This window comes from Mytilus edulis, chromosome 10, assembly GCF_963676685.1.
Source record: "Mytilus edulis chromosome 10, xbMytEdul2.2, whole genome shotgun sequence".
Classification (NCBI taxonomy): Eukaryota; Metazoa; Mollusca; class Bivalvia; order Mytilida; family Mytilidae; genus Mytilus; species Mytilus edulis.
The window spans coordinates 37994531-38019831 of NC_092353.1; the positions used below are offsets into that span (position 1 = coordinate 37994531).

Here is a 25301-nt window from a genome sequence, read left to right on the forward strand (position 1 = left end):
GTAACACATAAACAAACGACAGCTACTGAATTACAGGCTCCTGACTTGGGACAGGAACATACATAAATAATGTAGTATATATCTCATTACCAGAATATTTAGCCCACCCCCTTTGTCATGGTCTATTGGCTAATATGCACAGGCACTTGTCTCAAATTTTTTTTTCCTTATATACCTTAATATAACGTTATATTAAGGTATATAGGGGAAACAAATTTTGAGACAAGTGCCTGTGCTAATATGTATTAGTTTTTGATTAGGTCAGTTATTGAGGAACCACTAGTGAATGGTCAATGATATTTGGTGTCCAGTTGGATAAACTTTGTCACTTTTAATTTCTTGGCTCACACCGAACAACAAGCTGTAAAGGGCCCAGAAATTACTAGTCATTCAAACTAGAAAACCAAAGGTTTGTTCAAAAAGGACAACTTATGAAAAGTCAATGGTATTTGGTAAGCAGTTGTATATTCCTCCATGCAGCTTGTAACTATTAGCAAAACCAACATGTATACTGCATAGTAAGCTTTTAAAGACCAGGAATTACAAATGTAAAACAATAAACTAATAAAAATGTTAAAATAAATAATTGGACATAACTTTTGAAAGTGGCGGGATTGGATAGTGAAAATTTTAGGGTACAAACATTATTCAATACTTGAGAAATAGCCGAGATAATATTTTCACCAATTTTTCAACAATATTCGTCTTAACTTCTGCCAAGTCTGCCTCTGCTTAACTGCCTACAGCGCCTTTGGTGCTTTGATTCTTTTTGATTAATGTGCAGCATTTATTAAAAGATAGCTGTGTTCAGATAAGGATTTGACTACAGTACAGAATAATTAGTAGGTAACAACTAAAATAACTGTAGGAGACCGTGAAAATTTGTACTGTAAAACTTGTTTCATTCCACCACATATATTTACAAGTGATTTAACCTAGTTATAACTCTATTAATTGCCAGTTACCAATATCTCAATGTGGATCATTTGAAGACCTTTTCCTAAAAATAGCCAGTATATCTAGACATTATTTTTTTTGTCATTTTAATCGGTATCATGTTTTGTTTGTAATTTGGTATATTTGATTTTGTGCTTTAATAACCACTTTTAGGACACTGTAATATATAACATTGTCATTTTGTCATTTAGACTAAAATGCAATTTAAATTTTTGCTGTATGGAGAAAAATCATGTTTAATCTTATTAAAAAAATTAAAATGCAAGTTTAAATTATTGCGATTTAATTCTATCGCATTTTTCGCAATTGTAAAAACATCACCAAAATTTCTGAAATACCAGTATTTATTGGTCTTTTATATATTCTTACAGATCAAAGACTGCTAAAGTTGATGTATCTTTATGAGAAGAATGAATGTGTGATCTCTGAGTACAGGTAAGAATTGGAATGTACACCACACCCATAGCCAGGGGATTTGAGGGGTTTTACCCCCTCTCCCTTGAAAACAAATAAGCACTTTAAAAAGTCTAAATACTTTTTGAATTGTAACTGTTAAAGTTGAGTATGATTATATGGAACTCCATCGCATGGCAATTCCTGGCTACGTGCCTGTAGACGGTGGAGAATTATTGTGAAATATATCATAACAAATATAAAATGCAATCTAAAAGGTCAAAATTTACTGAACTAGAAAGAAAACTAGAGATCTGACAAAAAATGCCAAAGTGTTTCTAAATAAGTATGGAAATAGACATTTATCAACAGATTCCTGATTATGTTAAATAATACATTTTTTTTCTGATAATCATTGAAACAGGTTTCATTTTTTACATTAGTATATTTTGTATATATTAGAGTTTTAGAGTAAACTATTATGTGTTTTTAGGGGCCCTTAATGAATGTTTTTATTTTTTGTTCATATAGAGAAAGAATTAGTTAGGATTTCATATAAAAGTGCTGTACATACTATTATTTGAATTTGCAAACTCCAGCAGCTTGAATGCAAACAAGACTCAGTGTAAGTACAAAAAGTAATAAATTCTATTAAAACCAGTTTCTTTCATTAAACCTCTTATTACAGACCATATCTTTGGGGTCCAAAGGCTGTAGAACACCATTCTGTCCAGAAAACCATAGGACCATCATTGATGAAGAAAGCCTCTATAGACCAAGTGATAGAAAACTTAGACCAGGCAACACTACACAAATCTATTCTTAATTTTCCACTGAGGAGGAAATTACAGGTCAGTTATGCAAATTTTAATGCTGCGTATTAACGTCTTTTAATACTTTGTAAAACTATTTTTTTCTTAGGAATATATGTAAATATATTATGGACGGCAGAAGGCAAAGGATTGGTTGCCATTATATTTATATTTCAGAGTTGGGCCAGTTTCATTTATAGTTGGTTTTTTTCTTTTATCAAGTTTCAATATCTGAGGGAAATGTGAGATCTTATAAAAATCCCTAAATATTTTTTCATGTTAAATTTCTTTTGTTGTTTTATATTTGCTTGTTGTGAGAAAATTAATTATGAAATTAATATAAGTTCCACCAATGAAATTGAATATATACTTTTAGCAATTTATTTTTAAAACATATTAGTTTTGATTTAGAGTAGAAACCTAATTTGAAAGGGGAGTTGAAATAGGCAGATTTTCCTCATAGTGCGACAGTTTTTTATGAACCCTATGTAGAAACATAGTGAAAAGTCTAATCAGGAAAGAGGACAGGATTCTACAAGTATAACATTTTTATTGCATGATGAATGATATGTATAATTGTTTTTACAGGCCTATACTCTACAAGATAGTACAGAATGTAAATCATCACTAGATATCTACGATCCATGTTTTATTCTACCTCTGTTCAGTCACATTTTATCTCCAGGTAATGGATGTTTATGTACTTTTATACCTTATAAAATTGGCAGTTTACAATTAGATTCAGCTGATTTATTACATCCGTTAGTATAAGATTGTTGAAATTTTAGATGATGAGGATGATGAAGATGACAAGTCTCTATAAAAATGAGAAAATGTGGTATGATTGTCAATGAGACAACTATCCACCGAGGTTCAATTGTATGGATGTAAGCAATTATATGCAACCGTACAACCTTCAACAATGAAAAAACCCATACCCTATAGTTGGCTTCAAAAGTCCCTGACATGAAAATATGAAACAATGCAATTGTGAAAACATATTGCCTTATTTATAACAAACAATTTATGATAAACAAATACCACAAGCACAAACCAAATGACAGATGCACATTAAGAATGTGGCAGGGTTAAATATGTTTGTGAGCACTCAATTTGTCCATATCCTGGAACAGGGGTATACCAGTACAAGATAAGAACAAACTATAGAAATCAGTTGAAAAGGCTTCGCTCATCAGATAGATACAAATAAAAATACATCTAACAAAAATACTGAGTGGACATTCAGTTCATACTTCAATTAAATGCTTTTAATTCAGAAATTATTGCATACATTTATTATTGGAATTTTTGAAGAATGGACAAAATGTTAGGTTGATTGTTGCTATTTCAGGAAAAATGTTTTTATTATTGCAATACTCACTGAGACACATTATAAGAATTTATAACATTCTTGCAATTGTTTCTAAATTTATAGTATTCTAATTTTAAAGCATGAAATATAACTCATTTAAAGATGTTCATCTCCATAAAGTACAATTTAGATTTATGTCAATATAATGTATTTTCCTTCCTATAGATCAATTGATTGACTGCAGAAAGTTTATAGAGAGAGGTTGCCTTGGTTACATCCTAGCTGCCTTGAGTTGCCATGACAGTACCATGAGAGGTGCTGCCTACTTTGTGTTAGATAATTTCGTACATCATTTAGAAGGGTCAAGGTTCCCAGAGAAGGACCAAATATTGTATGTGATGGTTTTACTTAGAAACAGTATAGAGAAACCAAATGTCAAGTTACCATGTATTATCACGGTATTCCTGACCAAGGCTGTCAGGCTTATGTTGAAAGCAGGTAAGACTTACAAAAATATCTGAATTTAAAATTTTCATGCAACGATATGACAATTAGAAAATAAATATCTTATTATAGCCTACCTACAGCACCAATTAAACTGTATTCATATTAAGTGTAAACATCTTATGTTACAGAGCAGCACATGTACCAGATGATTAACTCTTTCCTGTACCTTAAACCAACACTAGACATCTATAATGTTCCTGAATTCTACAAACTGTTCAACAGTTCTACATTAGAGGTATTTATGAAACATATGTTTTTGAGACCAAAGCTGTCATTAAGTTTGAAGCAGATTTTAATTTCTTGTATCTACTTTTTTTTAACAAAATCAGTTTACAATATCTACTATTAAACATGTTAAAGGATCATATAGTGAAGAAATGACAATAAAGAAATGAAGATATCTACACAATAAGGTTATTCTTTTCAACATCAGACCTTGACCTAATGAGATAGGTGACATGTGATAAACAGACCAATTTGTTAGATAGCACTATGCTAACATTTTCAAGGCGATGTCAGTAGAGATGTTTTTATATAGTGCAAGGCATCCTGTTAGTGTTTATATACAATAAAGCAAAACAAATATTATAACTCTGCTGGACAAAGTGTCTATATACTCTTGTTCTCAAATTTTTAATGGACGTTAAGCAAAAACAAACGATCAATCAAATTTTTAAAGAAGATATAACTGTATAAGCATATATAAATTTTTCAGTATAAGGAAGAAAGAGGTTGGATTTTAAGTTTATTATTGGATGGCCTTAGGGAGACAGCTGATTATAGGGTGTTTGAGAAACGCTACACCTTCAAACTTCTACTTAGTTTCTTTGATACTGCTATCAGTGACAGTAGTTCACAGGTAAGTAATACATACACTCATTTCAAGTTCAAGGTTAATACGTACATTTATTTCAAGTTCAAGGTCTTCATGAATTTGTCAGTATTGTGCTATATGACCTATAGGTATTAGCAAAACAATAATTTTTCGTCTTTGACATCAATTATTTTCTGTAGTGACGTTAAAAATACTGGAAAGGATATTTTGTGTTAACTTTTGTAGCAGACAAATATGCCTACTGACTGGAATATATAATGATTTTTTTTATTATTTCTCAGAATTGGTTGAGTTCTCGATCATCATGTTCCAGGATCTTGATTAAACTTTTCATTAACCTTGCATAAGGAAAAGACAAATTCAACATTTTGATCTAATAGACACCTTTTGTAAAAGAAAAGAGTTTTTGTTTTTCTCAAGATGTCTCCAAAGAAATAAATGTTAAACCTTATTAGAAATATACTAAAAAGATTGTTGAATAAATTTCAGAATGCTAAAATTTTGAAACTTTTTAAAATTGAGTTGAGTCAATTGTATTGCCAACATACAAAAAATATTCTAAACATGACTTGATATATATACATGTAAATTTCCCAATAAATGTGTATGGTCTGAATTTTTAGAGTACTTTGAATGTTTAAAGAAGTTTTTTTTTTCACCTTGAGACATAACATCTGAAGCTACTTTATATAGAAGTTTGTAAAAATTTCAGAAATTTTATCCAGCTTCGTACTCTGAATATTTAACCACACATGTGAAAATGACTGCATTGAAACATGCCATTGTACAGTTTAGGATATGGGCAGATATATATATATATACCAATATCTGTTATTGTTTTTATGACCCACCTATGATACCACCTACGATAGTAGAGGGGCATTATGTTTTCTGGTCTGTGCGTCCGTTCTTTCGTCCTTCTGTTTGTCCTTCCGTCCGTTCTTTCGTCCTTCTGTCTCTCCTTCCTTCTGTTCTTCCCGCTTCAGGTTAAAGTTTTTGATCAAGGTAGTTTTTGATGAAGTTGAAGTCCACTCAACTTGAAACTCAGTACACATATGCCCTATGATATGATCTTTCTAATTTTAATGCCAAATTAGTGTTTTGACCCCAATTTCACGGTTCACTGAACATAGAAAATGATAGTGCAAATTTCAGGTTAAAGTTTTTGGTCAAGGTAGTTTTTGATGAAGTTGAAATCCAATCAACTTGAAACTTAGTATACATGTTCCCTATGATATGATCTTTCTAATTTAAATGCCAAATTAGAGTTTTTACTCCAATTTCACGGTCCATTAAACAAAGAAAATGATAGTGCGAGTGGGGCTTCCGTGTACTATGGACACATTCTTGTTATCAATGTTATAATTGTCATAATGATTATTAAAGAAACTTATGTTGATATTAAAACTCCAATGTTTTATATTGGGACCCTAAATATCCACAAAACATGACCACTAAAAGAATTGACTTTTTTTACAGGGGCTTGTGTTGAAAATATTAAACAGAGCCTGTCAAGAAAAGACTATTGCTTTGGATCTTACAAGAAACCATGGAATTGTAACTTGGCTGATAAATGCAATAAATACCAAGTAAGTTAGATTAATGTTTTAATGCTAAGTAAATTAGATTAATTTAATGAAGGCCAAGAAAGTTAAATTAATGTAATGGAAGCCATGGAAGTTGAATTAATGTAATGGATTCCAAGAAAAAATTAAATTAATCATCAATGAATCAAGAAATATAGTGCAATAGAGACAGCCTGTAGATTATAAAAGGATCTTATCTTCAACTAGTTAAAAAAAAAAGAACAACAATTGCATGCATGCATAATGCTTTGTATATTTTTAATGCCCTTTTTAGCGTCTTTTATACTTTCATTCATAAATGTTAACATGTTTTTTTTTATTTTGAAATTGTTTCAGTGATAGCAAAAGATTTGATATATTTACGGAGATTTTGTCTGGCTTATGGACCATACTTCTAGGAGACAAAAAAGAAAAGTCAGATAATAAAACCAGATTCCTGCCTACAGCATTCAGTAGGGAGATGTTTACAGCTTGTATAGATTTGTTGAGAAAGTTCAGGTTTGTAGTTACAGCTTTCACCATAAAAAAAGCTTCTGGATTACCATTTTGAGGAGTCTTATCTACATTCAGTTGGACCACCTACCAAGGATTTGGTTTTAAGCCAGTTCCCATTAAATTTCTTTATGAGGATCATATGAAAATAAAAATATGTGATATGATTGTCTGAGACAACTCGGCACTAAAAACCAAATGATTTAGATGCATATATATAAAGGTAATTTCAGCCATGTGAAAACCCATACAGCATTTTAGCCCTTTATCATGTTTATTGCTTGCTGTTTGGTGGAAGTCAAGGCTTGGTGTCGAAAACTGTACTTTGACCTATAATGGTTTACATTTTTTTTTTAAATTGTGACTTGGATAGAGAGTTGCCTTATTGGCACTCATACAACATCTTCTTATATCTACTTATACCTTAGGGCTCTTACAGAACATGGGAAAATGTAAATGATAGCTCATGGACTAGTTGTCTTTGAAAGCTAGATTTCGGTCTGATTATATTTGATTATGTCATCAAGTCCTACAGTTTTCACAAAGTTTTTTGACATTGAAGTGATTCTTTCTGTTCCATTTCAAATTTTTTGGGTGATATGGTCATTTTTACTAGATATTAGAACTAAATTTTACTAATTTTTTCTCTGAAATTTAACAAAAGATGGTACTATTTTTGAAATCAACTCCTTCTACAGTTTTCTACCCTAAGCTAAAAAAATATTTAAAACTTTATAGAAAGTGTGCACACATATTGAATTTGTTTAACTCCAGCTATGTAGTTGTTTTAAGTCCCACCCTTCAATATTTCCATATGTTTAGATGTTTTATTATAAATTATTCTTTATTAGAAACCTTACAAACATAAGTGCAACCACCATTTTAGATTTTTATTCATTGTGTTATTTGTTTTTGGCTTTAAATGGCTATCTTTTTCTATTTTAGCATTGAATCTTCAGTTGAATCAGTCATCAAACTGTTGGAAACAATCCTCTCAATACTGCAGCATTTACAGTTCACATGTGACCAACTGAAAGGTCAAGGTTATACCTATATTGCTCCGTCATTGAGCTGCTCAGATGTAAAAGCACTTTCTCAGCTGACAAACAGCTTTTCTTCAAAATCTCTGCCAGAAAAATTACCAACGACAGATCACAAGGCAGTTGTCAAGGGAGATGATGAAGAAGATTTGGATCAGTCTAGGGATATTCAAGATCGTGGAGAAAATGAAATTCAAGACCAATCAACGGAATCTGTATCCAAAAATCTAAGCTTTTTGACTCTCAAAATATTACTTTTTTGGAATCCATTTTGTGGTAAATCTTCAGTAAGTCAGATTTTTACTGTTCCTCTGAAACCCTCCAGTGATCAATGTCAAAACTGTCTTGATGTATGTACAATGATTATCGCTGAAATAAAACATTGTGATGACTTGGACTTGATTCTCAAGACTTTACAATGGATAAGAAAAAATGTTGAACATTTGATTAATGCTGATCTGATTAAAGATGGTTGTAAGAAAGCTAAATTGGAACACATGACAGATGGACTTGTACAGTTATATGGCATTATCAATAACTTGTACAGAAATGGGAAATGCTTGGGACAAGGACAGAAACTGGAAAATGCCACAGAGTCTATAAATTCAATTCTACTTTCTATGTCAAAGGCAGTTTATAATGATGCAGAACATTTGGCATTGACAGAATCTATTGCAAAAGGTAAAGTTAAACAAAATGTTTTTAATCTTATCTCACACTATTCTAATGATATATATTAAAAAGTAAAATCACAAAAATACTGAACTCTGAGGAAAATTCAAAATGGAAAGTCCCTAATCAAATAGCAAAATCAAAAGCACAAACAGATCAAACAAATGGATAACAACTGTCATAATCCTGACTGAGTACAGGCATTTTCTTTTGTAGAAATTGACATATTAGCAATGCAATTTTTTTTTAGATTGGAAATAAAAGAAGACAGCTCATGGTAGCTCAATTTTAAATAGTGCTGAAATATGTTTCTTTGTCTTATTATACAATACAATGCTTAATACATAAGGTTTCTAATTTCCGTTATATGGGGGGAAACACATCAGAGGATATTGTGACGTAAATATATTTGCGTTGTGACAACAAATTTTTCCCTCAAAAAGCAACAAATCAGAAGATAATGTATTTGTCAAAATATCATAATTAAAAACCATATCAACCTTTCAATCATTTGACAAATCCAAAGTGTTCAAGCTACAAACAAAAAAGAGGAATTAATAAGCATTCCAAGTTAAATTTTCTACTGAAGAATTTACTTGAAATTGGAATCCTAATAAACTAATTTCTCTCATATATAAACCATTAAGATAGTACAATAATAACAACATACAAGTTTTCTTAAAAAAATGTTTAATAGTGCACACAGATTTCATTGCTCATTGTTATTTTCTTTACAGATCAATCAACAGATGATGTTGCTAGGTTGCTGAAATCCCACTTCACAAGCTAACAGACATGAAAGTTTCTACAAGAGCTTATCTTAGGAATATTTTATCAATAAATGACACTTCTTAATACATTTGTTGGCTGGTTTTTTTCTAATGATAATTTTTCATTTTCGATACAAAAAGTCCAAGCATAGATCAACTTAAAATATCCAAGTGAAAAGACCATTACAGCCTTTCAAGGCCAGTAATCTTTTGAATTGCGTTCGATCCTCAATTTTCTAACAAAATTATCATTCTGTAGCTCTCCTTTTAGGCCCATTTGGCTCATATAGCTAGGGATATGTGAGCTTTTGCTATCACTTTGTCCATAAACTTTTCTTTTGAAATCTTCTCTTCTAAAAGTGCTCAATAGATTGAAACCAAATTTCAAATATGAGCAGCATTACAAGATGTATCCCCTCCCTGAAAAATCTAACTACTGAGCTAGGTTAAAAATGTAAATTGCAAAAATAATCAGCAACACTGAGAGGAACTTAAGTCCTAATAAGCACACTGACATTTTTCACTTGGAAATCGATAAAGGCACTGGTGTGCCTCTTGTTCTCTTTTATTCCTAATTCTGATAATTTGGGTATTTAATTTACTACAGCTATCTGGAAGAACTAAAAAGTGTATTTCTGCAAGCAAAAAGCGTTTTTTAACCAGCCAAAAAGTAACCATATTACATAAATTTTGATAGTGCTTTTGATCCTCAAGTGAATTAACTGCTGTTCTATAAAGGGATTTTCATCAATAAAACACTTGTTGTCTGGCATTTAAAGGGATAACTAACTGGTAGAAATAGAATAAACTATGTGTATATAGCTTAATATTTCAGAGGGTAGAAGACCTACATGACCACACCTTGTATATTGATGCCTTATGTTAAGAGGTTCCTAATATCATATGACCATTTTTTTTTTGTCCCCATTTTCATGATTAATTGATTGATTGAAAAAGTATAGTATTAGTAATCCCTTCAACAGTATTATTGTATGCAATACATAGGGATTACTATACAGCATCAACAAGACCTGGATGTTTCATACTGTATACAGATACATTATGTTACAAAGTTTTTGTCTGTCATAAGTATTTTGTCCTTGACAATCAATCATTTTCATGGTTCAGCAGCTGCTTGAAAAAGTAGGTTTTTTGTGACATGTGAATTTTTAACATACATGTATTTTTAATAGGATAACTATATATGGTATATATGTTCCTTGCAACATCTACATGTCCATCAGACAGGTTTCACCTCATTTCATGGATCAGTAATCAAGGTAAACTCTACTTTATAAGGTCTGTTTCTCAAATACTATAAGCAGTAGGTCAACTATTTGTGGTGTATGGAATGATTGTAAAAAAGTCTGGCAGGTTTCATCTGACCTTGAGCTCATTTTCAGGTTTATTTGGTCATTGTTCAGTTTGTGTGTTTGGTCTGCTTCTCAAGTTTTGTTAATGATTGTAAGTTGTACATCTTTATGGGTCATTAGTCAATATAATTTTTTTTTAAGTTTTGGCAAATTTTTCAAAAAAGATAATTTGGGTAGCATCACTTTATCGTTTTTCAGTTATATCCCTCTATAACTTTATCAGATATGCAAGCAAGTACATCATCTGTGTCCAATGGACATATTCCCCATTTATTTTGTTTATTACCTGCTTGTAACACCTTGACTTGATCAATTCTCTGATTGGTATCTCTTAAAGACCTTGTTGAAAATGTCTTGACGTCTGAAAATGGGAATTATTTTCATACAAATATAAGGAGTTGTTTTGCAGAGAAGCAACAAAAAAAATAATAAAGTTTTGGTTGCACAGAATTTGTAAAAAAAAATGATAACCTACTATCACTAACATTATTCTCATAATGTTAGTGATAGTAGGTTATCATTTTTTTTTACAAATTCTGTGCAAATAATGTTAGTGATAGTAGGTTATCATTTTTTTTTACAAATTCTGTGCAACCAAAACTTTATATTATTTTTTTTGTTGCTTCTCTGCAATAGAAAGTCTATGTGCCATACATTCACTTCCTGTTTGCTGATGGTTAGAAATTTTGCAAAGAAAACTTTCGTATTAATTTTTCTTGGCTTCTCAGCAAAGAAATTATTTTAAAGTTGTGTGCAGATTATCATGTTGAGTCGTAGTGGTTAAGCAATTTGTACATTTGCAGTGGAGCCTCTCTTTGTTTGTCCAAGTCAGCTAAGTAACTATATAAGTATAAGCTCAATCAATTGCTTGAGCAGCCCATGCAGTTCATACCCTGTATTGGTCATGTTCAAATACATTTCAAAATATGTACATTTCAATTCAGTTACTAAATAAATTAGTAAAATAATGACTGGTTGTGCGATAAATATCAAAATCTAAGTAAAACGCTTTTAGGACCACACTATTTCACATTCTTCTTCACATCTACATATATATTCTATATGCGTTGATAAATTTAACAGAAGTTTTGTTTTGTGAAAGAATGATACTTAACAAAAAAGTCATTTGGTTATATTGATAAGTAAGCTGTTAAACAAGAAGAAGTCACACATCATTAAAGCTGTCACTGACATTAACATTTAACGATACGAAGTAAATACAAATGACACATACAATTTACATTTGCTTCACTGTAGATCCTTGTTTGGGATACAAAAATTTTTGCGTAACTTCTCTTATAAACATGATAAAGTTTTCGTTATAAAAATATTTCGCAATTCTAATATACAGGTTTCTAGAAAATGAAATAAATAATGATATCATGGTGTACAGTGGCAAATATTTCATTTCAAAATATATAAGGGAAGAAAAAAAAGATAATGACCGCTCTTAAATTCTAATGTTAAAACATCTTAATATGATATTCTTTTCTGGGATGAAAAATTAACTGACCTAGTTTAGAAATAGCTTGAAAGATGATATATCTTATTTAGCAATTATGGATGCATTCATTTTTATAGTTTATCAGTGTGCTGTTTTTTCCATCATGACTAAATGCTTTGTAACTATTATATTGTAATAAGATAACTCGTATTGATATCATATGTGACATAATACTGACTCATCATGAGACCTAAGTATGTAGTCATTGTCTTGAAATATGACACCCATTTTTCCAGATATCTAATCAAATAAATACTTATTTCTATAACTATATGTATTTGAAATACTATTTTTTAAATATTTTATTGTATAAGTATATACATAGATGTTTCATTAAAACGTTGACGTTGCAGGTAACAAAAAATATTATAGAACTCAACACATAACCCCACGACACTTACTAAAAAGAAAATCCTGGATAATCATGGGTCTGTTCTATGTTCCTTTGGAATTTTAACCAAAGATGAAGAACTGGATCATCCATCGCAGTCCTGAATACTTTAACTTTATAAGTGTCCTTACACACAACTGTAGATTGCTGGGTCTTCCAAATGCTCCACGAAACCCATTCTTCACAACTCGGCCGATTCCGTACCTCAATTAAGGAGAGTAGTGGAGTCACCCAGGGTTGACGATTGCCTCGAAACCTCTATCTAAATTATCAGATCAGATGTAGATGGTAAAAAAAACATCAAAAGATCTTTTAGTGTACATACAATTTAAGACTCATCTTGCAATAGAATTAAAACATTTGACTTTGTCTACTCTGTACAAAAAAATTCCTTATTTCAAACTGAAAGACAAATTGATAGAGTTGGTTTTGCTTTGTTTCGTAAAAAAAGAATGGCCAACGTAAATACAAGTTTCTGGTCTTAGGGATGGATAAATCCTACTATGTAAAAAAGGATTTTGATTCAAACAAAAAAATGTCTGAAACTGACATCAAGATGTTTATTTCTTGATTGACAACAAATTTCAAGGTTTGAAGAACGTTTTTTTCTTTCAACAAACTATCGACATTCCAAAGGGAACCAACAGTGCCCCTTGTGTTGCCGACATGTTCCTTTATTCTTATGCGACTGATTTCATATAGAAACTTCTAAGAAAGGAACAAAGTTAATATCCTTTAACTTTACTTTCTGCTATATATTAGACTATTTACCCGTTTTGTAATAACTTGAGCAAAACGACTTGTGCCACATGTGGAACAGGATCTGTTCATCCTTCCGGATCACCTGAGATCATCCTATGTTTTGGTGGGGTTCGTGCTGCTAAATCTTTATTTTTCTATGTTGTGATTTGTACACTATTGTTTGTCTTTTTCTTTTGTAGGCATGAGGGTGTTTATATTTTATCTACAAGTTTGAGTGTCCCTCTGGTATCTTTCACCCCTCTGTGGTAACTTATAATTTAAGTACTTATTCAGTACTTATTCCTAAATATATACAGTATTTAGAAAATTGTGTTTTGATGGCAGATCTTTGATTGTTTCACAACCTTTCTTTCAATTCGTCAAGTTTAATACAAAAAAATATACAACATAATTATGTTATGCCGCAACACCAGTGTTCCATGTTAGGGAGGGTAAAGCACTGACAAACATGGTGACTAGTACCACGTTCTTTGTGTGCCAGGAGCCTGCATTTTAGTGCTTATCGTTGGTTCATGTTTGTTATATGTTAGGTCGTTAATTTTCTCAATTGAATTGTTTCTTATTATGCAATACTGTACGATGTATGTTTAGCTTTTTTTGATGAAGGTCACGATGTTGCCTGTGGTTGCTTCCACCCACATCATCCGCTGTAAAACAAAAAGGGCGAGTTAAAAAAAAATTAAAAAAAATATAACATAATTCACCAAAAACCAATGAAAGGATTAACATGAACCCCATCAAAATCCGATAATGAACGCAGGTTCTCCGGAAGAATAAGACGTACGCATGTAATACAGTGTACATCTTTCGCTAGTTACACTCTTCGTGTTTCTCAATCCAAATAAAAATACGATGATAACACTCATTTTGTTCATGTAACAATCATGGGAAAAATAGACTGAATTGAGGTTAACACTGTGACAAATGACACTTACGTATACGTGGTCATTTGTAACATAAAAAATGCCATTAAATCTGTGACTATTTTTAGATAAAGTAAGAAGATGTGATATGATTGCCAATTGGACAACTATTCACAAGGGACCATATGACACAATTAACAACTTCGGTTCATCGTAAGGCTGTCAACGATGAGCGTAGCCCATACAGTATAGTCAGCTATACATGATTCTGTAATGAAAAATATAAAACAAAGAAAACTAACGGCCTATTTAATGTACAAAAACAATTTTCGAAAAAATATGTAGCACAGCAACAAACAACAACCACTGATTAACAGGCTCCTGACTTGAGAAAGACACATACATACAGAATATGGCGGGGTCAAACATGTGACATGTTTTAGTTCATGTTCACATTTTTCAAATTGTTCAGTATATTTACCTGAGCACATTGTCATCGCATATGCCATCTTTTAGAGGGAATTTACACATGAAATATAATGTCATGATAAAAGATGATATTTGTATTAACATATGTAAAGTTTTTTGTGGCTTTGAACGGATCATTATCATGCGCGTAGCTACGTTTACGTCAAAACGCCCGGGCGTACACCTGAATTTGGCAAAAAAAAAAATCATCTCAATAATATTAAAAGAATTAAATAATAGTACATCAACCTTCTATGTCTTTCTTCAATGGCTTGTAATTGCGAATAAAAGAGACAAACATTTTTATCATATGATATATTTGTTCATTTTCTGTCAAAGTCTTAATATACCGTGAATTCTATACTCACTTTTCTTTTCTTTTTTTAAAGCAATTCATTATGTGCTAAGATTCGATATGCGGTTTTCATTTTTTGTCGAGCCATTGCCATTTATGTCGCAAAAGCGAGGCATTTCGATCCTAAATTTCGCCAGCGGTGCCAATATTATAACTATGTACCTTTAGGGGTACGCACTGAAACCCGGATGTTGTTAAAGTTTTAAGATATTAATAATTTTAATTGTCAAACCTTCGTAAAATTTTACGGTAGCTGAACAAAAACTGTTGATGGTCAATAGAGTATCCAGAGTATAATGACGAAATTATATATGATGAGTTTTCCCGAAATTTATGGATAAAAGGAATTTCTTTTTTGCATTTACAGTCTGAGGTTAGAATGTGTTACATGTCAATTACTTTGTTAAACATTCGTCGAATTTAATGAAACTTTATTGAAGGTTTTTTTTTATGTTTAATTTCAGAAGCAAACTTTTTTTCGTTCAATTTTCCGTGTAACTGTTATAATGACAGACAGACTTTAATATCTTTACGCAATTTAAATCAGACGATCTGGAATTTTTGTCACGTTTGTTTCGAGCGACATTGATGTGTCCTTTGTAGACGATACGAGCGTCTGGGGCAAGTACAAAATTTCAAAGCTGGTATCTATGATGAGTTAATTTTCGTGATAAATTTATAAACCTCCGTAGTTTGTCATGAAACTTGTGCAGAAATTAATATTCCTGACCAAGACAAAATCTCTAATGAAAATATTTGATTTGTTTAAATCCTGTAATGGACTGATAAATTATTTTTCGCTTGGAGAAATCCCAGGCGAGAACCAGGGTTCCATAGAGAACCCTTTACAAATTTTAATATTTCACCTGAATAACTCATTTACGACATTTGCACATGAAAATGTGTTTTCGTTGATTGAGTGCTTTACCCCACGGCGCCCTAAGGCTTTAATCATATTTGAAAGTAACTGGTATAAGCCAATGACCGTCATTCAACTCTAAATAAACACAATGAATAGATAAAACATCAAAAAGAAACAATTTTTAATCTAAAGAATGTTGTTATTGATGACTTTTCATTGACAGGAATGGTAATATGTCATTCTCGATAACGCATAAACTTCCGGAGGCTTCACCCCCGCTAATCTACTACCAACAGGTTCTTTGGCCTGGATCCGCCTTTAGGCACCTCAACGAGGTTCGGGCGTACACGTAAAAATGACCTAGCTACGCCACTGATTATGATTTAAAATATTCGCTTTTAAAGGGATCTTAGACATGTTTTATAATAAAATCTAACAAAAGAATCGACCAATACAAAAACAATATTTTGATATTTCATGTAAAGAATGAAGTGAAAAACCTTGCTAAGAATTTATACAAAGCTGGAGTTAAGTGAACATTATCACTATGCGCTTTAGTGGAATTAGAAAATGAAAAAAAATCCATTAAACCTACTCTTGGAAACTTGTTACGTAACATTTCTTTAATTAATATATTCCACAGCTGAATCCTGCGATTATTTTGAGAAAATATTTTGTCACCTCTAACTGCTGTCGTGCAAATCCAAATTACATTCTGACATGTTTGAACCAAATGTTGTACATAGAAGTGTACGTTCTTAACATAATGTTGGTCTGTTAGGGCTGGTAGAACCATATCGTGAATACCAGAATTAACCACACATACATTTGGCAAGTTTGAATTGAGGTACAGAGAAACAGCTTCTTGTGTAGTATTACCGATTGTAGACTGAATTTTGACATCTCGTGCATATTCAACTGAGATATATTCAATCTTGATTTCTCCACAATCAAAAAGTGCACTGTAACATCCAGAACAATCTGTACAAAATGGGTGTTTCAATCCATAGAAAAAAGGTCCTTCTGTACTAGATGGTTTAGTCCAATTAGAACGTTTTTGTTGACGTAAATACGAGATGAGGTTACATCGATAAGCCTGTTTTCGAACTTTGCATGTTTGTTTTTTTTTCAAAATATATTATTATTTATAGTCATGCAAATAGATCTTAAATTAACCGTTAAAATTTAAGTATTTAAGCTATGTAACATTTAGGACAAAACATCCCCTAAGGTTGTTCCAAATACGAAAATGTATTCTAGTCTTGGGTTACAAAATCTGTTTTATTTAGAACAATTCCAAGTTTTGCTAATATTTAATTTATCATTATTACATTATCGATGTTAATTCGTGTTATCACAGACATGCTGAGTACTGAATTGCTGATACCCTCATGGAGCAAACCTCCCCCGGCACTGCCATCCACCCACGGGTTGAAAGAATACTCATCAAAGATACCAGGCATATATATATATATACTTTTAATAGCCAACAATACGTAATGGGTTGCTGCCAGCGTTAAAGGCTATCAAAATGTTTAACTCTAATTTGCATCTATTCTGAAAACAAACCGACTAGATTTAACAGAGAATACAAAAGATCCATCTTATACATATAACTAAAAAACATTGTCAGCTTAACATTTGACGGGCTTTGTCTATTTTACCAATTTTTGAAGGCCGTATAGTGACCTTTAGTTGTTAATTTCTGTGTTAGTTTGGCCTCTTGAGTCGAGTTGTATTTTTGGCAATCATTTCACTTATTCTTCCACTTCTTCTTATTTCTATATTTAAAGTTAGCTTCCAAATTATGCAGAGATTTTTGTTTTATTTGACTTATAACCATTTTTATTTGAAATTGTTTCACACCATTCAACAACCACTCGATTATTATAAAGATAGAAAATTTATTAATTTCACCAATATAGTTTTTGTATTAAAGCGGTCTTGATACATGAGGTAAATATAAAGCCAATATTATAACTTTTGTTACCAAAATATTTATCAATATATTGACAGTTTCTATTTCATCGTATTAACGATTTATTGAAATCCTTGTTTTTATATCAGTTGCTGTGTAACAAATATGTTCCCCTGTACTTATTTATCTTGTATACAGTCAATCAATGTTAAACTTGGCAAGCCGAAAGCGTACATCAAACTTGTAATACTTGTGTATTTTTCCACAACCTATTTACTTCAGTTTTTGGGTTGGATATATTCAAATAATTCTATAAATAGAAATAAAATAATGAGTCAAGGGACAAGGGGCCAATTTTGCGTTAATAATTTACCACATTCATTTTGTATATTAAACAGCAACAGTAGTATACCGGTATTCAAAAGTCATAAATCGATTGAAAGAAAGCAAATCCGGGTAACAAACTTAAAAGCTAGACGTACGCTGTAATGTCATTATATGTCAAATTTTTAATGTACCTGGTGCAAAACAAATCATGAAACATAAAAAGGATGTGGTCGCGCTGTTTGTACAAAATATGAAAAAAACACCGTATTTGCCCCTTTACAGAATACCAAGACAAAAAATACATAACTGTGATGCAGACTTTAAGGAAGCTGACTTGTCATGTTTTGGATTTTTTGAAACATTTTCGGAATCCTCTGGTTTTATCCATTTGAATGCCTGGAAAAAATTTGCCCGGTGACCCCCATTTTTCTTTTTATAAATCTTTTACATGTATAATGATAAGCAATCTGTAAAAGTATTATAAAATTTTAATTACTTTTTAACAGTTTTTGAGAACTTCAACTTGTCAATGACAAAGCTATGAAAAGTCAAGAGAGAATATTTTCCCGCCAAAATTTCAATGGCATATATCTTGAAAACAAGTACGGCGACCTGTATATTTTCTTTGCTCTTTGGATTTCTTTTAAAAAAAACCTATCGATATAAACTAGTGTTTTGAAAAGTTAATTACTTTGACACTGAGAAGCGAACTCCCTTAAATTGAAATGAGGAAAATGTTAATTCGTGAGGAAAAAAAATGGTTTTTACTTTTGTTTTCTTAGTAAATGAAACCAACGCCTTCTAAATAGACACACAAATTGATAAAAAAAAAATAAAATAGTGAACCCTTAAAAAAATAAGAGCTTAATGTTAAACTATTACGACAATCTAAAGAAACGTCTAAATTTTGTAGATTTGCATGGAGTTTTGCAAGTTTCTCATTAGTTTCCTCCATATTCTGTACATTTACTTTTATTCTTATTTGTTCTATTGTTTGATATTATCGAAAATTTGATATTTAAGGTGATCTGAAACGTCCACCAGCAGTGACATCACAACTGACTACTTACTTGATGATAACACCAGGAACAAGTTGTCCACCGGCAGTGGTATCGACACAGTACCAATAATAATTTTGTTTTTAGATATTCCAAGCACTTAAAGCGGTTTTTCAGATTAATTTTATTAGGAACTCACAAGCTATCTTGTGACATTTGAAAGTCGGGGATGCGTAAATGAGTAGAACCGTTAGGAGTTTTATGACCAAAAAGAAACTGTATATTGATGATGTACATTTATATAAACAGTGACCTCACTTCTTACTTCTGTTCTGTGTTATTATTACAAGCTCCCTCAGACAAAGTTTAACTTATTTCAATCCTGTTATATTATTTATGATGAGTTTATTTACAACCACTGTGTTCATGAAACAGTAATTTTTGTCACAGGAAAAATAGATTTTAAAATGGTAAAGATGTTCCATCAAAGGCAAAATCTTTATAATTTGTATTCCTCGATGGTCATTTATTTGTCTTTTGTAAATGCCCACATATAAATAAACAGAATAAACAGATTCTACTGAAAGAGGGACGAAAGATAACAAAGGGACAGTCAAACTCATAAATCGAAAATAAACTGACAACGCCATGGCTAAAAATGAAAAAGACAAACAGACAAACAATAGAAAACATGACACAACATAGCTATAGAAAACTAAGGAATAAGCAACAGGAACCCCACTAAAAACTAGGGGTCATATCAGGTTCTCCGGAAGGGTAAGCAGATGCTGCTACACATATGGCATATAAGGGTAAGCAGATCCTGCTTCACATGTGAATATAGGTTTACAATTTCTCCTTTATACTATACATGTAAAGTAATATATCTTTCGCTATGTGTTAATTTTGCAACAAACAAAATTCAAAGTTAGAACCGTTTTAAGAAAACGTGTCTAGGATTTTTTTTTTAATAGATCGTATCTTAATCATCGAGATCTATACACAACATCATCGCAAATATTTAGATGCGATATTCCATTTTTAATCAGAATTCTATATGAGGAAGAATTTAGCTAAAGTCTAAATCAACTTATGCTAATGAAATTCCTGACTAAATAATATACCTGTTTTATATTGAAAATAGAATGGAAACGAAACATATGTCAAAGATGCACAGTAAAATTTAGTTTGAAAGAAGAGCCCGCTGTTAATGGAAGAATCTAAGCAAAATGGCAATACACGTAGATTATTTTCTTTGAAATCTAAAAGGCCACTACAACTATGGACTTGAAAAAACAATTTGTGAAATGTACACCTCGTAAGAAGGATCCAAATGAATATCACGGTCCAAAACAAGAAAATTAACAATAGGTAACTTATAATCGTCTCTATCGTTGTGAATGAGTGTTTCATTTATGAAACTATAAATGTTTTAAAGAATTAATGAGGGTGCTGGTCAGATACGTACAAACAATCCTTATCAAAGCTGTGATGGCGTTTTCTATAAATTTCCTTTAAAGCATTATTTTGTTCCAAATCGATATCGGGACATTGTTTGGTAAAATTTGTTTAACTGAATGTTAGTAGAAATAAGATCACATCTATTTGTATTTGCTGCTTAAATTTTTGCTAAAGAGGTTTCTTTTTATATTTTCAGATGATTAAAACACATTTGTGTTTGTATGTCTTGGATGTTTATTAATACATATTTAATTTAAATTTATAATTTTTCGTGACCTATAACAAGACAATTGCATCAAATATTGCTATTCTTATATAATAGAAATGTTATTAATTACTTTGGAATGTCTTACAAAAATTCTATACATTCCTCGATAAAATCAGTTTGCATATCTTTAACATTATTCCGTATTCAATACACTTCAAACTTTGCAGATTTATCAAGGTCATAAAATGCTTCGTTGGGAAAGCGCAATCTGATATGTTTAAAATCCGTGAATTTACGCCTGTTTAAAACTTGCTTTTAAAAAGCTAGGGATAAATTACTTTTAAAAAAACCGTTGTTATTTTTCTGTGAAATAAATCCTCCATTTAAACACTTGAAAGAAATTTGTACTTTTTATGAATCAATGTTCCAAAGCGAACTTTAGTACATCCAACAAAGTAAAAACTGCTGACTATATACTATTTTCCAATTTAAAATCAAAACTGTAAACTGTTTGTACAGAGGTATGGCGAAGGCATCGCTTTATAAATTTGATATTTTATCAGTTATTTTGACAATATTGCATAACTTTCGCTATTGGTTTGGAGAAAGACCAAATATGCACATTGCCTGCATTCGTTCTTCGATTAGTGCACTGGATAGTTGCTTGGAATTTCTATTTCTATATATCCAAAATTCAAAGTCAGTTCTTATAGATAAAACAGCGAAAGGATTATTTTACACGTGTCTAACTTTAAATTTTATATATGTAGTTACCGTTGTAGCATATTTGTACAGAGTACATGGCATATTAGAACAGAAGATTAACCAGACTCCAGATGTAGAAAAAATTAAAAATAACCAAGCAAAATACGACTCCATATTGGGAAAAAGAGTAACATTTCTTTACAAAGCAGTTGGATTTCCTATTACAGTTATTTTAGCCGCATTCGCCTGTTATTTATGGAATTTTTATAATGAAAGCCTAATGGTATTCATCATCGTTAGCATTGATGCATGTCTTGAATTATTAGAATTTTTGTACATGATTGGGTACTGTTTGTTCAAATCATCAAAGACGGGTACTGCTGATCTCGGACCAGTAAAACCACTTAAAAAAAGGATGTCAGATACCAAACATATGGGATTTATAAAACCTATCCTTCCACCTATAACAACTCCGAATAATGCTGTAGAAGTATATGTGATGGAAGATATTAAATATGAACCAAATCCACCTAAAGTGACTCCATATACTGATGACTATGACTTCAATGCAAAAAGACCAAAGAGGAAACCCACTCCACCAAAAAGTATTTCATATACTGAGGAGGACTCTGATTTCACTGAAAAAAGCCAAAGGAGGAAACCCAATCCACCTAAAGGTATTCTATATACTAAGGAGGACTCTTACTTCATTGTAAAAAGACAGAGGAGGAAACCAAATCCACCTAAAGTTACTCCATATACTGAGGACTCTGAATTCAATGACAAAAGACAGAGGAAACCAAATTTACCTAAAGTTACTCCATATATTGATGATTATGAATTAACTGACAAAAGACAGAAAAGGAAAAAAAGAAGATCAAACACTAGACTGTATGATCATGTTTCTTAATCGATATGATTGTAAGCTGTATTTGTTTTCCTTTAAACTATGTAAAAACTGCAATTTAAATATTCGATTTTGTAGCTGCATGGTGTATTCTGCAAAAGATTTGAGCATAGACGAGGGTTATTTTATAGCATATTTAAATATATATATATATAACTGCATGTGTAGTCTGTATATATACTAGTAGCAACATCTAGAATTATAAAATAGTATCGATAGCTTAATGAAATATTAACATTTGAATTTCAACGACAGAAGCGGTTGAATATTACAAAAAGTAAAATCACAAAAATATGAACTCCCAGGAAAATACGAAATGGAACGGTCCTAATAAATTGGCAAAATCAAAAGCTCAAACACATCAAACTAATGGACAAACACTGGCATATTCATGTGAAGTGTAAATATATTAAAATGTATTGCTATGAAAATTTCAAGTATGTAAAACAATTATGAACTTGCAAGAAAACACTAGTTTGATTCATACACTCAAATAACTATCTTGGCGTCTTCAGATCCGTCTCTGTCATTTGCTTATATATAAATATACAATAAGTAGGCACTACTGTTGTCTTAAAACATCATTTCAGTATAAGAATCATTTAAGTCATGACCGTCTTCTATTTGCTACTTGCTCATGAAGATCTACGATTTGAGGGAATGATTATTTAATGTTCTAGTTATTCAAGGGTCAAGAGAGATCTGAATCCCTCTAAAAAGAACACGGATCAAACTAAAAAGTGTTTCTGCTCATTATTCAGCTAAAACAATCATGATAGAGCATTTATTGCAATCTTTAAAGATGGCATGGAGGAATTAAATGTTTTTCTAACGCTTTTACAATTTCCTTTTTGATTTGTAAATCATTTTACTATAATAATCATAAAGGTAAGATTTTATAATTGATAGACATATGTGAAATATAGTATCTTTTACACATTTAAACAACAGCTATGCACTATTGAATTGTTTGTTATTTTGATATGCACAATCATGACAATGGTATCTATTTCACCGTGTAGTGTATGATATAAGTATGCATATTTACAATACTGAGCTCTTGTACACTGTTGTGTCGAATAATAATGATTGTAATGGTTGTGGTTGTACCAAAGTTATTTGTGACCCGGAATGTATTAACACTTTTCTCTTTGTCATATCTGTTTTAACGGGTATTTACTTGTTTATACAACAAATCTGGGTCTTTGCTAGGAAGTAATATTGATATAACCCACTTGCATACACAATTTGTATAAAGCAAATGCAAGCAATATGTGTTTAACTTTTACGATCATAATCTGATATCTGTCGATAAATTTTGTTTACAATTATCAGTTATTAGTTTTCAACAATAATTTTTTTTTATAAATTACTCGAACATCAAATTTTTTTCTGCACCAAAATGCAATTGCTTACTCACCATTACATTAATAGTTGATAGTATAAGGTGTTTGTATGTATGTATACTTGCATACATGAGTTTTTTTTCTCTCACTTTATAATAGCTGAACATGTGTAGCACATCTACAACGAATTTTTAAATTGAAGGTCAGATTACTATTATACGTATTCAAATTAATAGAATTTTTAACATGCAAGCCAATAAATGAACAAACATTTATAATATTTTGTTGTTGTTAAAAAATAGATTTCAAATGGCTCTTTTATGTCAAACTTCACTAACGTATAAAGCAAACCTTCCCTTTGGAGGTCCATCTGTCTGTCCATATCAGAATAATTAAAATGAAAAAAAAGTTGATAACTTGAAGATGATGTTAAACATCACTGCATCTTTTCAGATTGAGATACTAAAATAGTTGGTATTTTAATATGCAATTATTCTTAATCTTTGCACAATAGAATAAAAGCTATGAGGGTAAAATTCAACCGATGCAATAAAATTGAAAATAAGAATAGGGAATGTGTCAAAAGACAAGAATCTGACGACAGAGCAGAACACAGCACAAATCCATCAATGGGTCTTCAACACAGCTAGAAAAACCTACACACGGAGACAAACTTCAGTTTGCCCCTAAAACGTGTACTAGTTCAGTGAAAATGGACGTCACATTAAACTCCGAAACATACAGTGATTCAAATTTAAAACGTGAGGCTCGCCGAGTGTTTTAAATATTTAAAATTTAACTGTCGAGAGTGGACAAATATCGTATTACACGAGATTTGGTGGTGTAATCTGTTTCTCTAATGATTTTCAAACAATACGCAGGCAAACTTATTCCTTCTTTTCGACTGATCTGCAAAAAAATGTGCTCTTTCTATTTGACGTCATCAGGCATGGTCGCCTGTTTTCATGCCGCAACAATAGGAAATTTAGAGGAAAACATGTAAATTCAACATCATAATCGAATTTTCACCAATGAAGAACTGAGATCAAACGAACCACACGTTGCTTAATTTTTTTTATACAATGGGTGCAGAAAGGGATAAAATGACGAATAATTTGAGAAATACAGTTTAACATATAGACATTAAGATCCAGCTAACAGCAGTATTCATTGTTAGTATTAGCTTTATCTAAAGTAAGTTCGACAGAATAAATCTGTTTTGTGTATAAACTGAAGTCGTCATTATTAAAAGTCAATATATCATCCAAATATCTCATATAATATTTTGTATCAGATTATGTTTCGATGGCCAACCATTCAACTTCATTCAATGTCATATATGTTTTTTATTTCATGTAAAAAAAAATCCTAACAATTTAAAATAACTTTCGGTAACAGTTTCATTTAAACAACACAATATAATATAATTAATAAGTGACATGCATGTTACTTCTTCTAGTCAGAATAATTTTTGTTT

At 31.3% G+C, this 25301-nt stretch overlaps 1 protein-coding gene across 1 annotated transcript in view; it reads left to right on the forward strand.

Annotated features, from left to right (window-relative positions):
- The window catches only part of LOC139491112 (nucleolar pre-ribosomal-associated protein 1-like), a 51487-nt gene extending 42026 nt beyond the window's left edge, over window positions 1-9461 (forward strand). The window contains exons 25-34 of the mRNA XM_071278484.1: window positions 1329-1392; window positions 2039-2201; window positions 2751-2847; window positions 3700-3972; window positions 4110-4216; window positions 4697-4840; window positions 6296-6405; window positions 6739-6900; window positions 7840-8615; window positions 9344-9461. Of these exons, the coding sequence (XP_071134585.1) occupies window positions 1329-1392; window positions 2039-2201; window positions 2751-2847; window positions 3700-3972; window positions 4110-4216; window positions 4697-4840; window positions 6296-6405; window positions 6739-6900; window positions 7840-8615; window positions 9344-9396 (1949 nt within the window). The 3' untranslated portion in view covers window positions 9397-9461. The remainder of the gene's footprint in view (window positions 1-1328; window positions 1393-2038; window positions 2202-2750; window positions 2848-3699; window positions 3973-4109; window positions 4217-4696; window positions 4841-6295; window positions 6406-6738; window positions 6901-7839; window positions 8616-9343) is intronic.
- The last annotated feature ends 15840 nt before the right edge of the window (window positions 9462-25301 follow it).